The following is a 14,560-nucleotide window of genomic DNA, read 5'->3' as shown; positions in this document are numbered from 1 at the left end:
AGTGATCTATTAGTTCAGCCAAGTATTTATTGAATGACAGAGCAGGTTTAGAGGGCTGTATGACCTACTCCTAATTATATTTTTAAAATAGTCACATGGTAAAATATTCTACAGAATATGATTGATAAAATAATTTGTTTGTGTATCAGTCTCATCTATTTGGTTGTCTGTGGTTCTTTTCAGTTCTAAAAATGAGGAGGTTAAAAAAAAGACACTCTAAGAACAAAGAAAAGTACTGCACAGGAACAGGTCCTTTGGCCCTCCAAGCCCGCGGCGACCATGCTGCGCATCTAAACTAAAATCTTCTACACTTCCGGGATCCATATCCCTCTATTCACATCCTATTCGTCGATTTGTCAAGATGCCCCTTAAACGTCACAATCGTCCCTGCTTTCACCACCTCCTCCAGCAGCGAGTTCCAGGCACCCACTACCCTCTGTGTAAAAAAAACCTGCCTCGCACATCTCCTCTAAACCTTGTCCCTGTCACCTTAAACTTATGCCCCCGAGTAATTGACCCCTCTACCCTGGGAAAAACTCTCTTGATTATCCACTCTGTCAATGCCCCTCATAATTTTGTAGACCTCTATCAGGTCGCCACTCAACCTCCGTCGTTCCAGTGAGAACAAACCGAGTTTATTCAACCGCTCCTCATAGCTAATGCCCTCCATACCAGGCAACATCCTGGTAAATCTCTTCTGAACCCTCTCTTAAGCTTCCACATTCTTCTGCTAGTGTGGCGACCAGAATTGAACACTATACTCCAAGTGTGGCCTAACTAAGGTTCAATACAGCTGCAACATGACTTGCCAATTTTTATACTCAATGCCCCGGCCAATGAAGGCAACCATGCCGCATGCCTTCTTGACTACCTTCTCCGCCTGTGTTGCCCCTTTCAGTGACCTGTGGACCTGTACACCTAGATCTCTCTCACTGACAATACTCTTGAGGCTTCTACCATTCACTGTATATTCCCTACCTGTATTAGACCTTCCAAAATGCATTTACTCACATTTGTCCGGATTAAACTTCATCTGCCATCTCTCCGCCCAAGTCTCTAAACGATCTCAATCCTGCTGTATCCTGAGTCTTCATCGCTGTCTGCAATTCCACCAACCTTTGTGTCATCCGCAAACTTACTAATCAGACCAGTTACATTTTCCTCCAAATCATTTATATATACTACGAACAGCAAAGGTCCCAGCACTGAACTGTGTGGAATACCACTAGTCACAGCCCTCCAATTAGAAAAGCACCCTTCCATTGCTACTCTCTGCCTTCTATGACCTAGCCAGTTCTGTATCCATCTGATCCCGTGTGACTTCACCTTTTGTACCAGTCTGCCATGAGGGACCTTGTCCAAGGCCTTACTGAAGTCCATATAGACAACATTCACTGCCCTATCTGCATCAATCATTTTGTGACCTCCTCGAAAAGTCTAGTGAGACACGACCTCCCTTTCACAAAACCGTGCTGCCTCTCGCTAATACAATCACTTGCTTCCAAATGGGAGTAGATCCTGTCTCGAAGAATTCTCTCCAGTAACTTCCCTACCACTGACGTAAGGCTCACTGGCCTGTAGTTCCCTGGATTATCCTTGTGACCCTTCTTAAACAAAGGAACAACATTGGCTATTCTCCAGTCCTCAGGGTCATCACCTGAAGACAGTGAGGATACAAAGATTTCTGTCAAGCCCTCAGCAATTTCCTCTCTTGCTTCCTTCAGTATTCTGGGATGGATCCCATCAGGCCCTGGGGACTTATCCACCGTAATATTTTTCAAGATGTCCAACACCTCGTCTTTTTGGATCGACATCCACCAATTCCTTCTCTTTGGTGAATACCGATGCAAAGTATTCATTTAGTACCTAGCCCATTTCCTCTGGCTCCACACATAGATTCGCTCCCTTGTCTTTCAGTGGGCCAACCCTTTCCCTGGCTACCCTCTTGCTTTTTATGTACGTGTAAAAAGCCTTGGGATTTTCCTTAACTCTGAGGCAGGTACAATTTTTCCCTTTAAAAAAAAAGTTACATGGGCAGGATGGGTATAGAGTTATATGGCCCAAATGCGGGCAAGTGGGACTAGCTTAGTGATAGAAACTGTGCTGCATGGACAAGCTGGGCCGAAGGGCCTGTGACCATGCTGTAAACATCTATGACTAGAACATAGAACATAGAACATAGAACATAGAACGATACAGCGCAGTACAGGCCCTTCGGCCCTCGATGTTGCACCGACATGGAAAAAAAAACTAAAGGCCATCTAACCTACACTATGCCCTTATCATCCATATGCTTATCCAATAAATTTTTAAATGCCCTCAATGTTGGCGAGTTCACTACTGTTGCAGGTAGGGCATTCCACGGCCTCACCACTCTTTGCGTAAAAAACCCACCTCTGACCTCTGTCCTATATCTATTACCCCTCAATTTAAGGCTATGTCCCCTCGTGCTAGCCACCTCCATCCGCGGGAGAAGGCTCTCGCTGTCCACCCTATCTAACCCTCTGATCATTTTGTATGCCTCTATTAAGTCACCTCTTAATCTTCTTCTCTCTAACGAAAACAACCTCAAGTCCATCAGCCTTTCCTCATAAGATTTTCCCTCCATACCAGGCAACATCCTGGTAAATCTCCTCTGCACCCGTTCCAAAGCTTCCACGTCCTTCCTATAATGAGGCGACCAGAACTGTACGCAATACTCCAAATGCGGCCGTACCAGAGTTTGGTACAGCTGCATCATGACCTCATGGCTCCGGAACTCAATCCCTCTACCAATAAAGGCCAACACACCATAGGCCTTCTTCACAACCCTATCAACCTGGGTGGCAACTTTCAGGGATCTATGTACATGGACACCGAGATCCCTCTGCTCATCCACACTACCAAGAATTTTACCATTAGCCAAATATTCCGCATTCCTGTTATTCTTTCCAAAGTGAATCACCTCACACTTCTCCACATTAAACTCCATTTGCCACCTCTCAGCCCAGCTCTGCAGCTTATCTATGTCCCTCTGTAACCTGCAACATCCTTCCGCACTGTCTACAACTCCACCGACTTTAGTGTCGTCTGCAAATTTACTCACCCATCCTTCTGCGCCCTCCTCTAGGTCATTTATAAAAATGACAAACAGCAACGGCCCCAGAACAGATCCTTGTGGTACGCCACTCGTAACTGAACTCCATTCTGAACATTTCCCATCAACTACCACTCTCTGTCTTCTTTCAACTAGCCAATTTCTGATCCACATCTCTAAATCACCCTCAATCCCCAGCCTCCGTATTTTCTGCAATAGCCGACCGTGGGGAACCTTATCAAACGCTTTACTGAAATCCATATACACCACATCAACTGCTCTACCCTCGTCTACCTGTTCAGTCACCTTCTCAAAGAACTCGATAAGGTTTGTGAGGCATGACCTACCCTTCACAAAACCATGCTGACTATCCCTAATCATATTATTCCTATCTAGATGATTATAAATCGTATCTTTTATAATCCTCTCCAAGACTTTACCCACCACAGACGTTAGGCTCACCGGCCTATAGTTACCTGGGTTATCTCTACTCCCCTTCTTGAACAAAGGGACCACATTTGCTATCCTCCAGTCCTCTGGCACTATTCCTGTAGCCAATGATGACCTAAAAATCAAAGCCAAAGGCTCAGCAAAGACTATGACATGACATATTTGCCAATGACTTTTCGTGACCTCTTTTAGCCCTCCTGACTCCTTTCTTAAGTTCCTTCCTACTTTCCTTATATATTCCACACAGGCTTCTTCTTTTCCCAGCCTTCTAGCCCTGACAAATGGCTCCTTTTTCTTTTTGATGAGACCAAAAATATCTCTCGTTATCCAAGGTTCCTGAAATTTGCCATATTTATCCTTTTTCCTCACAGGAACATGCCGGTCCTGAATTCCTTTCAACTGACATTTGAAAGCCTCCCACAGGTCAGATGTTGATTTACCATCAAACATCCGCCCCCAATCCAGGTTCCTCAGTTCCCGCCTAATATTGTTATTATTAGCCTTCCCCCAATTTAACACATTCACCCGAGGTCCACAAGCTCTTTAAAACTTACTGAATTGTGGTCACTGTTCCCGAAATGCTCCCCTACTGACACTTCTACCACCTGGCCGGGCTCATTCCCCAATACTAGGTCCAGAATAGCCCCTTCCCTCATTGGACTATCTACATATTGTTTTAAGAAGCCCTCCTGGATGCTCCTTACAAACTCTGTCCCGTCTAAGCCCCTAGCACTAAGTGAGTCCCAGTCAATATTGGGGAAGTTGAAGTCTCCCATCACAACAACCCCGTTGCTTTTACTGCTCTCCAAAATCTGTCTACCTGTCTGCTCCTCTATCTCCCACTGGCTGTTGGGAGGCCTGTAGTACACCCCCAACATGGGACCCCGAGGGTGAGAAGGGTGTTCTTGGAGCAGGGCAGGGATAGGGGGGGCTGGCGCTGCCCAGCCTCTGTGGGTACTATTGGGCTGCCAACGCAGCAATGGTGCGTAAGTGGGTGATGGAGGGGGAGGCGGCAGCATGGAAGAGGATGGAGAAGGTGTCGTGTGTGGGCACGAGCCTGGAGGCGCTGGTAATGGCGCCGTGCCGTAAACCCCCAACATTGTGACTGCACCCTTCTTATTCCTGATCTCTGCCCATATAGCCTCGCTGCCCTCCGAGTTGTCCTCTCGCAGTACAGCTGCTCTCCCTAACCAGTAGCACCACTCCTCCACCCCTTTTACCTCTCACTCTATCCCGCCTGAAATATCTAAATCCTGGAACGTTTAGCTGCTAATCCTGTCCTTCCCTCAACCAGGTCTCTGTAATGGCAACAACATCATAGTTCCAAGTACTAATCCAGGCTCTAAGTTCATCTGCCTTACCTGTCATACTTCTTGCATTAAAACATCTGCACTCAGGCCACCAGTCCCGCTGTTTTCAGCAACATCTCCCCGTCTGCTCTTCCTCAGAGCAATACTGGCCCTGTTCCCTAGTTCTCCCTCAATCTTCTAACCTATTGCTCCTGTACCCCCCCCCCCCCCCCCCCCCCCCCCCCCCCCCCCCCCCCCCCAGTCAATCATTTGGGTTTTTAATGCAGTGAGGCTTGGGAAAGGCTGCAACACGGTTAAAATGCAGGGGAGCAGTCAGAAGTCAAGCAAGACATCCCACTGATGTGGATAAAGTCATGTTATATTAATACTAACAAATTATACTGATCAAATCTGTTGCTCTGGACAATAACACACAATGAAGGTTTGCTGAAGCAGCAGACATACAAGAGTGCGATAATACATATTGTACAATTAAATATTGGGCAACAGCCCTAAACACTCAGAAGAACACGGAAGGGAGTAGCTAGGTCACAGAAAATTGGACCTTGAGCTACTGGTCATGAAGTGATTCAGATGTTGAAAATTAAACAGGACAAAAACTTGAGACTTAGAATCCTTACAGTGCAGAAGGAAGCCATTCAGCCCATCGGGTGTGTACCGACTCTCCGAAAGAGGATCTTACCCAGGCCCACTCCACTGCCCTAATCCCGAAACCCTGCACATTGATCATGGCTAAAAGGGGTCATGAAATATCTTTGGCTAACAGGGTTAAGGAAAATCCCAAAGCCTTTTATTCGTATGTAAGGAGCAAGAGGGTAACTAGGGAAAGGATTGGCCAACTCAAAGACAAGAGAGGGAATTTATGCGTGGACTCAGAGGAAATGGGTGAGATTCTTAATGAGTACTTTGCATCGGTATTCACAAAGGAGAGGGACAAGACGGATGTTGAGGCTAGGGATGGATGTTTAAATACAATAGGTCAAGTTGTCATACGGAAAGGGGAAGTTTTGGGTATTCTAAGACATTAAGGTGGACAAGTCCCCAGGACCGGATGGGATCTATCCCAGGTTACTGAAGGAAGCGAGGGTCGAAATAGCTGGGGCCTTAACAGATATCTTTGCAGCATCCTTGAGCACGGGTGAGGTCCCGGAGGACTGGAGAATTGCTAATGTTGTCCCTTTGTTTAAGAAGGGTAGCAGGGAAAATCCAGGGAATTACAGACCTGTGAGCTTGACGTCAGTGGTAGGCAAACTGTTGGAGAAGATACTGAGGGATAGGATCTATTCACATCTGGAAGAAAATAGACTTATCAGTGATAGGCAGCATGGTTTTGTGCAGGGAAGGTCATGTCTTACAAACCTAATAGAATTCTTTGAGGAAGTGACAAAGTTAATTGATGAGGGAAGGGCTGAAGATGTCATATGCATGGACTTTAGTAAGGCGTTTGATAAAGTTTCCCATGGCAGGTTGATGGCAAAAGTGAAGTCGTATGGGTTTCAGGGTGTACTAGCTAGATGGATAAAGAACTGGCTGGGCAGCAGGAGACAGAGAGTAGAGGTGGAAGGGAGTGTCTCAAAATGGAGAAGGGTGACTAGTGGTGTTCCACAGGGATCCGTGCTCGGACCACTGTTGTTTGTGATATACATAAATGACCTGGAGGAAGGTATAGGTGGTCTGATTAGCAAGTTTGCAGATGATACTAGGATTGGTGGAGTTGCAGATAGCGAGGAGGACTGTCAGAGAATACAACAAAATATAGATAGATTGGAGAGTTGGGCAGAGAAATGGCAGATGGAGTTCAATCCAGGCAAATGCGAGATGATGCATTTTGGAAGATCAAATTTAAGAGTGGACTATATGGTTAATGGAAGGGTCCTGGGGAAAATTGATGTACAGAGAGATCTGGGAGCTCAGGTCCATTGTACCCTGAAGGTTGCAATGCAGGTTGATAGAGTGGTCAAGAAGGCATACAGCATGCTTGCCTTCATCGGACGGGGTATTGAGTACAAGAGTAGGCAGGTCATGTTACAGTTGTCTAGGACTTTGGTTAGGCCACATTTGGAATACTGCGTGCAGTTCTGGTCGCCACATTACCAGAAGGATGTGGATGCTTTGGAGAGGGTGCAGAGGAGGTTCACCAGGATGTTGCCTGGTATGGAGGGTGCTAGCTATGAGGAAAGGTTGAGTAGATTAGGATTGTTTTCGTTGAAAAGGCGGAGGTTGAGGGGGGACCTGATTGAGGTATACAAAATTATGAGAGGTATGGACAGGGTGGATAGCAACAAGCTTTTTCCAAGAGTAGGGGTGTCAGTTACAAGGGGTCACGATTTCAAGGTGAGAGGGGGAAAGTTTAAGGGAGATGTGCGTGTAAAGTTTTTTAACGCAGAGGGTGGTGGGTGCCTGGAATGCTTTACCAGCGGAGGTGGTAGAGGCGGGCACGATAGCATCATTTAAGAGGCATCTAGACAGGTATATGAACGGGCGGCAACAGAGGGAAGTAGACCTTGGAAATAGGAGACAGGTTTAGATAAAGGATCTGGATCGGCGCAGGCTGGGAGGGCCGAAGGGCCTGTTCCTGTGCTGTAATTTTCTTTGTTCTTTGTAATCCACCTAACCTGCATATCTTTGGACTGTGGGAGGAAACCAGAGCACCCAGAGGAAACCCATTACAGCAGTGAGCGGCAATGATTTGAAACCTCAAAGACATCGCTCTATTGCACTGGCAAAGACACAGCTACCATTTTGTTTTTCGTGGCAGCCATTCGGTTGAGTAACTGAGACTGCTCCAGCATCCAGGTGGGAACACAGCTGCAGGATTATAACTGACTGAGAAAAACTGAACCAATGACAGTCTAATCTTTTTCAACTTCCTTCATTCCAAAATGGAGACAGAGAAAAGACAAAGCATATTAAAAAAGTTAAGAGAGAAATGTAAATAGGTCTGTAGAGTTGATAGTTATATCAAGAGGGAACAGGAAATAACTGAAGAAAAAGGGGGAGTAGACTTAATTTATGAATCATTTTAATTAAAATTCTGTTTAATATCACAGTAATAAGTGCCCTAACTTCTAAGGAGCTTCATCACTGTCTCACAGTGGGTGGCATCTTCTAAATCACTTGCATCAGGGAGCTTCAGTTCTGTGAATAGCTGACGGTCTGATGTTTCAATCAACACTTGCACAGTGCCCAATTATATCTATTTAAAATGTCTCCAACACACGGCCTACAATGAAGTGTGGAAACACATGGAGGTCATTGTAGCATTATTTCTCGAGGTGAGAAGAAAACAGCCCAAAGGGATCAGTGAAGGGAACGTTTCTTCAGAGATGTTTCTTCAGAGACGACCTCAACAGCTGAAACACGGCCTTTCCTGCTGCACAAAATGCAACTTCAGGCATTGAGTAACTTCATGATAACATCCCCGCCTTTCCCAGGAGCTGAGAGCTAGATCCTCATGTCAATTGAGTGAGTGCGCTGCACAATTTCATTATACACTGAATTCACATGTATCCGAAACCCATCGACCACATAACTGGCAGATTGCTCATTCAAGTTACATTATTTGTTAAAAAAGCCAGACTGCACAGAAATGAAAGCTCAAAAATTAATATCTTCCAATATTTCTCATGACTTCTCTCCCAAGCAGAGCCCCCCATGCTGACTCCGATCCCCCTTCCCCCATCTCACACTCACTCCACCCACCTCCCTCTTCCCCATCCTCAATAAATTCTCCCTCCTTACTGCAGCCCCTGAACCAGCCTTCACCTCTCATATTAGAGCAGAAAGTCAATTTAAGCTCTCCATTCAATCCTAATGAGACAAACTATGTGTTTAATAGGAGAAGCTTGGTCTATCGAGTTCAACACATGGTTTATTCTGAAGTTTAAAGTTCCACATTCTCTCACAAAAAGGGTTGAGTGTCAGTTCTGCTCCTTACACATGAGATAGAACACCTTGGAAGAAATACTTCTAATCCCAGAAATTATGGTTCCAGGAACTCTCCTGCGTCAAACCCACTCTGCAGCAGTCCCAGATCAACGAGATCACAAAATCGAAGTCCTTTTACTGTATTTTATTTTGTGTCTCTTCCCTGAATGGAAACGGATCAGACAAGTGTCCCAGACAAAGCAAATCTCATCTCAAACAGCTAAGCAGGCCATAACCCGCTCAGAACTACATCTGGCACTGTTCAATTTACCCCTTTCATCGCTGCAGCAATGGAATAACTCTCGGCAGGAACAGTTCAGATCAAATACCAGGACAACTGCAAAACAAAATGTTTCACAAATCTTCACTCCACTTCGTTAAGTGCATCATGTAACTTAATATTTGTGTTCTGTAGCAAAAAAGTAGACTTTAACCGGGGCTGCTCCTATGCATCCTGCAGATTCCAAAATGACAGAACTGCCCTCATGAAAGAAGCTGCTTCACGGAACTGGCTTCCTCCAATCCCAACAGCACAGCTGCAGAAACCTTGACAAGCTTGTGTGCTTCCTTGAATGAAATCACTAATCCTCAGTCAGGCCTCTGCAGTTGTTGCTTGGAGTCATGATGAAAAAGGCTACGATGAAATCTGATTTCTCTTCCTATAAAATGAGTAGCCGGCACAGAAGGAGGCAGTATTAACAATGACTGACCTCCGTATCAGTCAATGTCCCAAGCAAAGGTGCGGGTACGAAGTCTCTTCCAGGTTATCTTAAATGCCTATAGAGCGTAAAACTCTCTTTTCTTTTTCATTGAGATGATCAGAAAATGGCGTGTAGCAGGGCTGCTGTGCAAACTGACGGAGGTAATCTGTTAGATACGCCTGCAATTAAACACAGGATCAGTATACATGCACATCAAATATTAACTGCAACCGTTTCACATTGTAAAATCAAAAGTATTACTGCCAATGTGTTCCCACAATACATTGGGAGAAGCAGTGCTGGAGTGATATTACCACTCGACTAGTAACCGGAGACCCAAATTTGAATTACACCACAGCAGATGGTGAAAGTTGAACTCAATAAAATCCTGGAATTAGAAGTCTGATGATGACCATGAAACCATGTTGATCGTCATAAAACCCCACCTGGTTCACTAACGTTCTTTAGGGTAGGAAATCTGTCGTCCTTACCTGGTCTGGCCTACCTGTGACTCCAGATCCACAGCAATGTGGTTGACTCTTAAATGCCCTCAGGGATGGGTAATAAATGCTGGCCCAGCCAGCAAGGCCCACATTAAAAAAAAACAAGCTATGGCGGTCAGATGCCACTCTTGATCATTTATTTTATAAGCTTGGTGGGATTCTTCCCAACCAGAGAGTAAAATATGAGGATTTATTGGAAGGAATAAGACCACAAGACATAGGAGTGGAAGTAAGGCCATTCGGCCCATCGAGTCCACTCCACCATTCAATCATGGTTGATTTCAACTCCATTTACCCACTCTCTCCCCATAGCCCTTAATTCCTCGAGAAATCAAGAATTTATCAATTTCTGTCTTAAAGACACTCAATGTCCCGGCCTCCACCGCCCTCTGTGGCAATGAATTCCATAGACCTACCACTCTCTGGCTGAAGAAATTTCTCCTCATCTCTGTTCTAAAGTGACTCCCTTTTATTTTAAGGCTGTGCCCCCGCGTCCTAGTCTCCCCTGCTAATGGAAACAACTTCCCTACGTCCATCCTATCCAAGCCATTCATTATCTTGTACGTTTCTATTAGATCTCCCCTCAACCTCCTAAACTCCAATGAATATAATCCCACGATCCTCAGACGTTCATCGTATGTTAGGCCTACCATTCCTGGGATCATCCGTGTGAATCTCCGCTGGACCCGCTCCAGTGCCAGTATGTCCTTCCTGAGGTATGGGGCCCAAAATTGCTCACAGTATTCTAAATGGGGCCTAACTAGTGCTTTATAAAGCCTCAGAAGTACATCCCTGCTTTTATATTCCAAGCCTCTTGAGATAAATGACAACATTACATTTGCTTTCTTAATTACGGACTCAACCTGCAAGTTTACCTTTAGAGAATCCTGGACTAGGACTCCCAAGTCCCTTTGCACTTTAGCATTATGAATTTTGTCACCGTTTAGAAAATAGTCCATGCCTCTATTCTTTTTTCCAAAGTGCAAGACCTCGCACTTGCCCACGTTGAATTTCATCAGCCACTTCTTGGACCATTCTCCTAAACTGTCTAAATCTTTCTGCAGCCTCCCCACCTCCTCAATACTACCTGCCCCTCCACCTATCTTTGTATCATCGGCAAACTTGGCCAGAATGCCCCCAGTCCCGTCATCTAGATCGTTAATATATAAAGAGAACAGCTGTGGCCCCAACACTGAACCCTGCGGGACACCACTTGTCACCGGTTGCCATTCCGAAAAAGAACCTTTTATCCCAACTCTCTGCCTTCTGTCTGACAGCCAATCGTCAATCCATGTTAGTACCTTGCCTCGAATACCATGGGCCCTTATTTTACTCAGCAGTCTCCCGTGAGGCACCTTGTCAAAGGCCTTTTGGAAGTCAAATTAGATAACATCCATTGGCTCTCCTTGGTCTAACCTATTTGTTATCTCTTCAAAGAACTCTAACAGGTTTGTCAGGCACGACCTCCCCTTACTAAATCCATGCTGACTTGTCCTAATCCGACCCTGCACTTCCAAGAATTTAGAAATCTCATCCTTAACGATGGATTCTAGAATTTTGCCAACAACCGAGGTTAGGCTAATTGGCCTATAATTTTCCATCTTTTTTCTTGTTCCCTTCTTGAACAGGGGGGTTACAACAGCGATTTTCCAATCCTCTGGGACTTTCCCTGATTCCAGTGACTTTTGAAAGATCATAACTAACGCCTCCACTATTTCTTCAGCTATCTCCTTTAGAACTCTAGGATGTAGCCCATCTGGGCCCGGAGATTTATCAATTTTCAGACCTTTTAGTTTCTCTAGCACCTTCTCCTTTGTGATGGCAACCATATTCAACTCTGCCCCCTGACTTTCCTGAATTGTTGGGATATTACTCATGTCTTCTACTGTGAAGACTGACGCAAAGTACTTATTAAGTTCCTCAGCTATTTCCTTGTCTCCCATCGCTAGATTACCAGCGTCATTTTGGAGCGGCCCAATGTCTACTTTTGCCTCCCGTTTGTTTTTAATGTATTTAAAGAAACTTTTACTATCATTCCTAATGTTACTGGCTAGCCTACCTTCATATTTGATCCTCTCCTTCCTTATTTCTCTCTTTGTTATCCTCTGTTTGTTTTTGTAGCCTTCCCAATCTTCTGACTTCCCACTACTCTTTGCCACATTATAGGCTCTCTCTTTTGCCTTGATGCATTCCCTGACTTCCTTTGTCAGCCATGGCTGCCTAATCCTCCCTGATAACCTTTCTTTTCTTTGGGATGAACCTCTGCACTGTGTCCTCAATTACTCCCAGAAACTCCTGCCATTGCTGTTCTACTGTCTTTCCCACTAGGCTCTGCTTCCAGTCGATTTTCGTCAGTTCCTCCCTCATGCGCCTGTAATTACCTTTATTTAACTGTAAAACCTTTACATCTGATTCTACCTTCTTTCTTTCAAATTGCAGACTGAATTCTACCATATTATGATCACTGCTTCCTAAGTGTTCCCTTACTTTAAGGTCTTTTATCAATTCTGGCTCATTACATAACACTAAGTCCAGAATAGCCTGTTCCCTCGTGGGCTCCATCACAAGCTGTTCGAAAAAGCCATCCTGTAAACATTCAATGAATTCCCTTTCTTTGGGTCCACTGGCAACATTATTTACCCAGTCCACCTGCATATTGAAGTCCCCCATGATCACTGTGACCGTGCCTTTCTGACATGCCCTTTCTATTTCGTGGTGCATTTTGTGCCCCTGGTCCTGACCACTGTCAGGAGGCCTGTACATAACTCCCATTATGGTTTTTTTGCCTTTGTGGTTCCTCAACTCTACCCACACAGACTCCACATCGTCTGACCCTATGTCGTTTAGTGCTATTGATTTAATTTCATTTCTAATTAACAAGGCAACCCCGCCCCCTCTACCCACCTCTCTGTCTTTTCGATAGGTTGTAAATCCCTGGATGTTTAACTGCCAGTCCTGAACCCCCTGCAACCACGTCTCTGTGATGCCTAACACATCATACCTGCCAGTCACAATCTGGGCCACAAGCTCATCTACCTTGTTCCGTACACTGCGGGCATTTAAATATAGCACCTTTAATTCCCTATTGACTGTCCCTTTTTGTTTTCTTAGTGTGGTGGACCTTGGTTTACTGAGCCTTTCCATACACTGTGTCATATTTTGTGAGATGGGGACTATCGTAACCTCTCCTGAGCTCTGTCTTTTCGTGATTTTTTGTAATCCTAAGCAGCTACGCTTCCCACTGATTCCTTCACCTCTTGGTTCCCTGACTTTCCCTTCCCCCCTCCTGGAATCTTGCTCCCTAGACCATTCTTATCCAGCCAGCTATCCACCTTTAACTTTTTTCTTAATGTCCTTTGAGTATTTTCAACTAAATCATAATTCCTGCCAATCCATTCTACCTGCTTGTAAAGAAAGATTTTCTTTGTGGCTCTCTCCTGCCCTCCCCATCCCCCATTGTGCCCTCCCCATCTCTCCAATACACAGTTTCCCCTCCCTCCCGGTCACCCTCTCTGAGCTGCAGCCTACCCTGCTTGGATCACCCATCCCCATTGTCTCTCACCCACCAATCTCTCACTCTCCATCACCTGCTGAGAGTGTAGTTGGAAAGTTTGGCTAGGCTTCCCCCATATTTGCCTTATTTCCATAGAACCGTAGAAATTGTACAGTGCAGGCGGCCATTTGGCCCATTGAGCCTGCACGTAAGAGTACCCTTTCTCGGCCCACTCCCTCACCCTATCTCCATAACTCCACCTACACTGGGACATCTTTGGTCTGTGGAAGGAAACTGGAGCACCCTGAAGAAACCCACGCAGACACGGGGAGAACGTGCACACTCCACACAGTCACCCAAGGTTAGAACTGAACCGGATTCCCTGGTGCTGTGAGGCAGCAGTGCTAACCACTGTGCCACCAATTGATTTCCCAATGTTCACCAACACCCTCAAGACGCGCATGTGCAACACAAATCTCTTCCCTTGCCTCTAAGTCCTTTACAGCATTATAAGAACATAAGAACTAGGAGCAGGAGTAGGCCATCTGGCCCCTCAAGCCTGCTCCGCCATTCAATGAGATCATGGCTGATCTTTTGTGGACTCAGGTCCACTTTCCGGCCCGAACACCATAACCCTTAATCCCTTTATTCTTCAAAAAACTATCTACCTTTACCTTAAAAACATGTAATGAAGGAGCCTCAACTGCTTCACTGGGTAAGGAATCCCATAGATTCACAACCCTTTGGGTGAAGAAGTTCCTCCTAAACTAAATTATACATCTCACATTTCTGCTGTAATCAGGGCAAAATTAAACATTCCCATCTCATCCCATTTAATACTGACTCCCAAATACCTGTAAATCAACTTGATACAATGGATCCTTCAGAGTGTCTGGATCATCTTCATCATCCTCATCATAATAATCATCATCTGTTTAAAAACAACACAGCATTACTAACTTTATGACCTTCAAATTGATGCATCACATCAAGACCTTTAGAAATCATTTCATTATTTAATAATTCAGTAAAGTCCAAGGACCATGCAAGTGCCCTGTCCTTCTGGGTGACTGAACCTTTTAAACCAATTAATGGGCAGG

The 14,560-nt window shown here is 45.2% G+C and overlaps 1 protein-coding gene across 3 annotated transcripts in view; it reads right to left on the bottom strand.

Annotated features, from left to right (window-relative positions):
- Nucleotides 1-8,689: 8,689 nt before the first annotated feature.
- Nucleotides 8,690-14,560, bottom strand: part of ipo9 (importin 9) — a 210,315-nt gene continuing 204,444 nt past the window's right edge. For 2 of the 3 annotated variants that reach the window (XM_038819399.1, XM_038819400.1), the window contains 2 exons: nt 14,315-14,391; nt 8,690-9,643 (listed from right to left, as the gene is read on the bottom strand). In XM_038819399.1, coding sequence (XP_038675327.1) covers nt 9,533-9,643; nt 14,315-14,391 — 188 coding nt within the window. In that variant the 3' untranslated portion in view covers nt 8,690-9,532. Of the gene's footprint in view, nt 9,644-14,314; nt 14,392-14,560 lie in introns of those variants that run through there. The other variant, XR_005463359.1, reaches the window with a different exon arrangement.

Source organism: Scyliorhinus canicula, chromosome 15 (assembly GCF_902713615.1).
Source record: "Scyliorhinus canicula chromosome 15, sScyCan1.1, whole genome shotgun sequence".
In the NCBI taxonomy this organism is placed as follows: domain Eukaryota; kingdom Metazoa; phylum Chordata; class Chondrichthyes; order Carcharhiniformes; family Scyliorhinidae; genus Scyliorhinus; species Scyliorhinus canicula.
The sequence above is the reverse complement of the archived record's forward strand: the minus strand, read 5'-3'. Positions and strand labels throughout refer to the sequence as shown.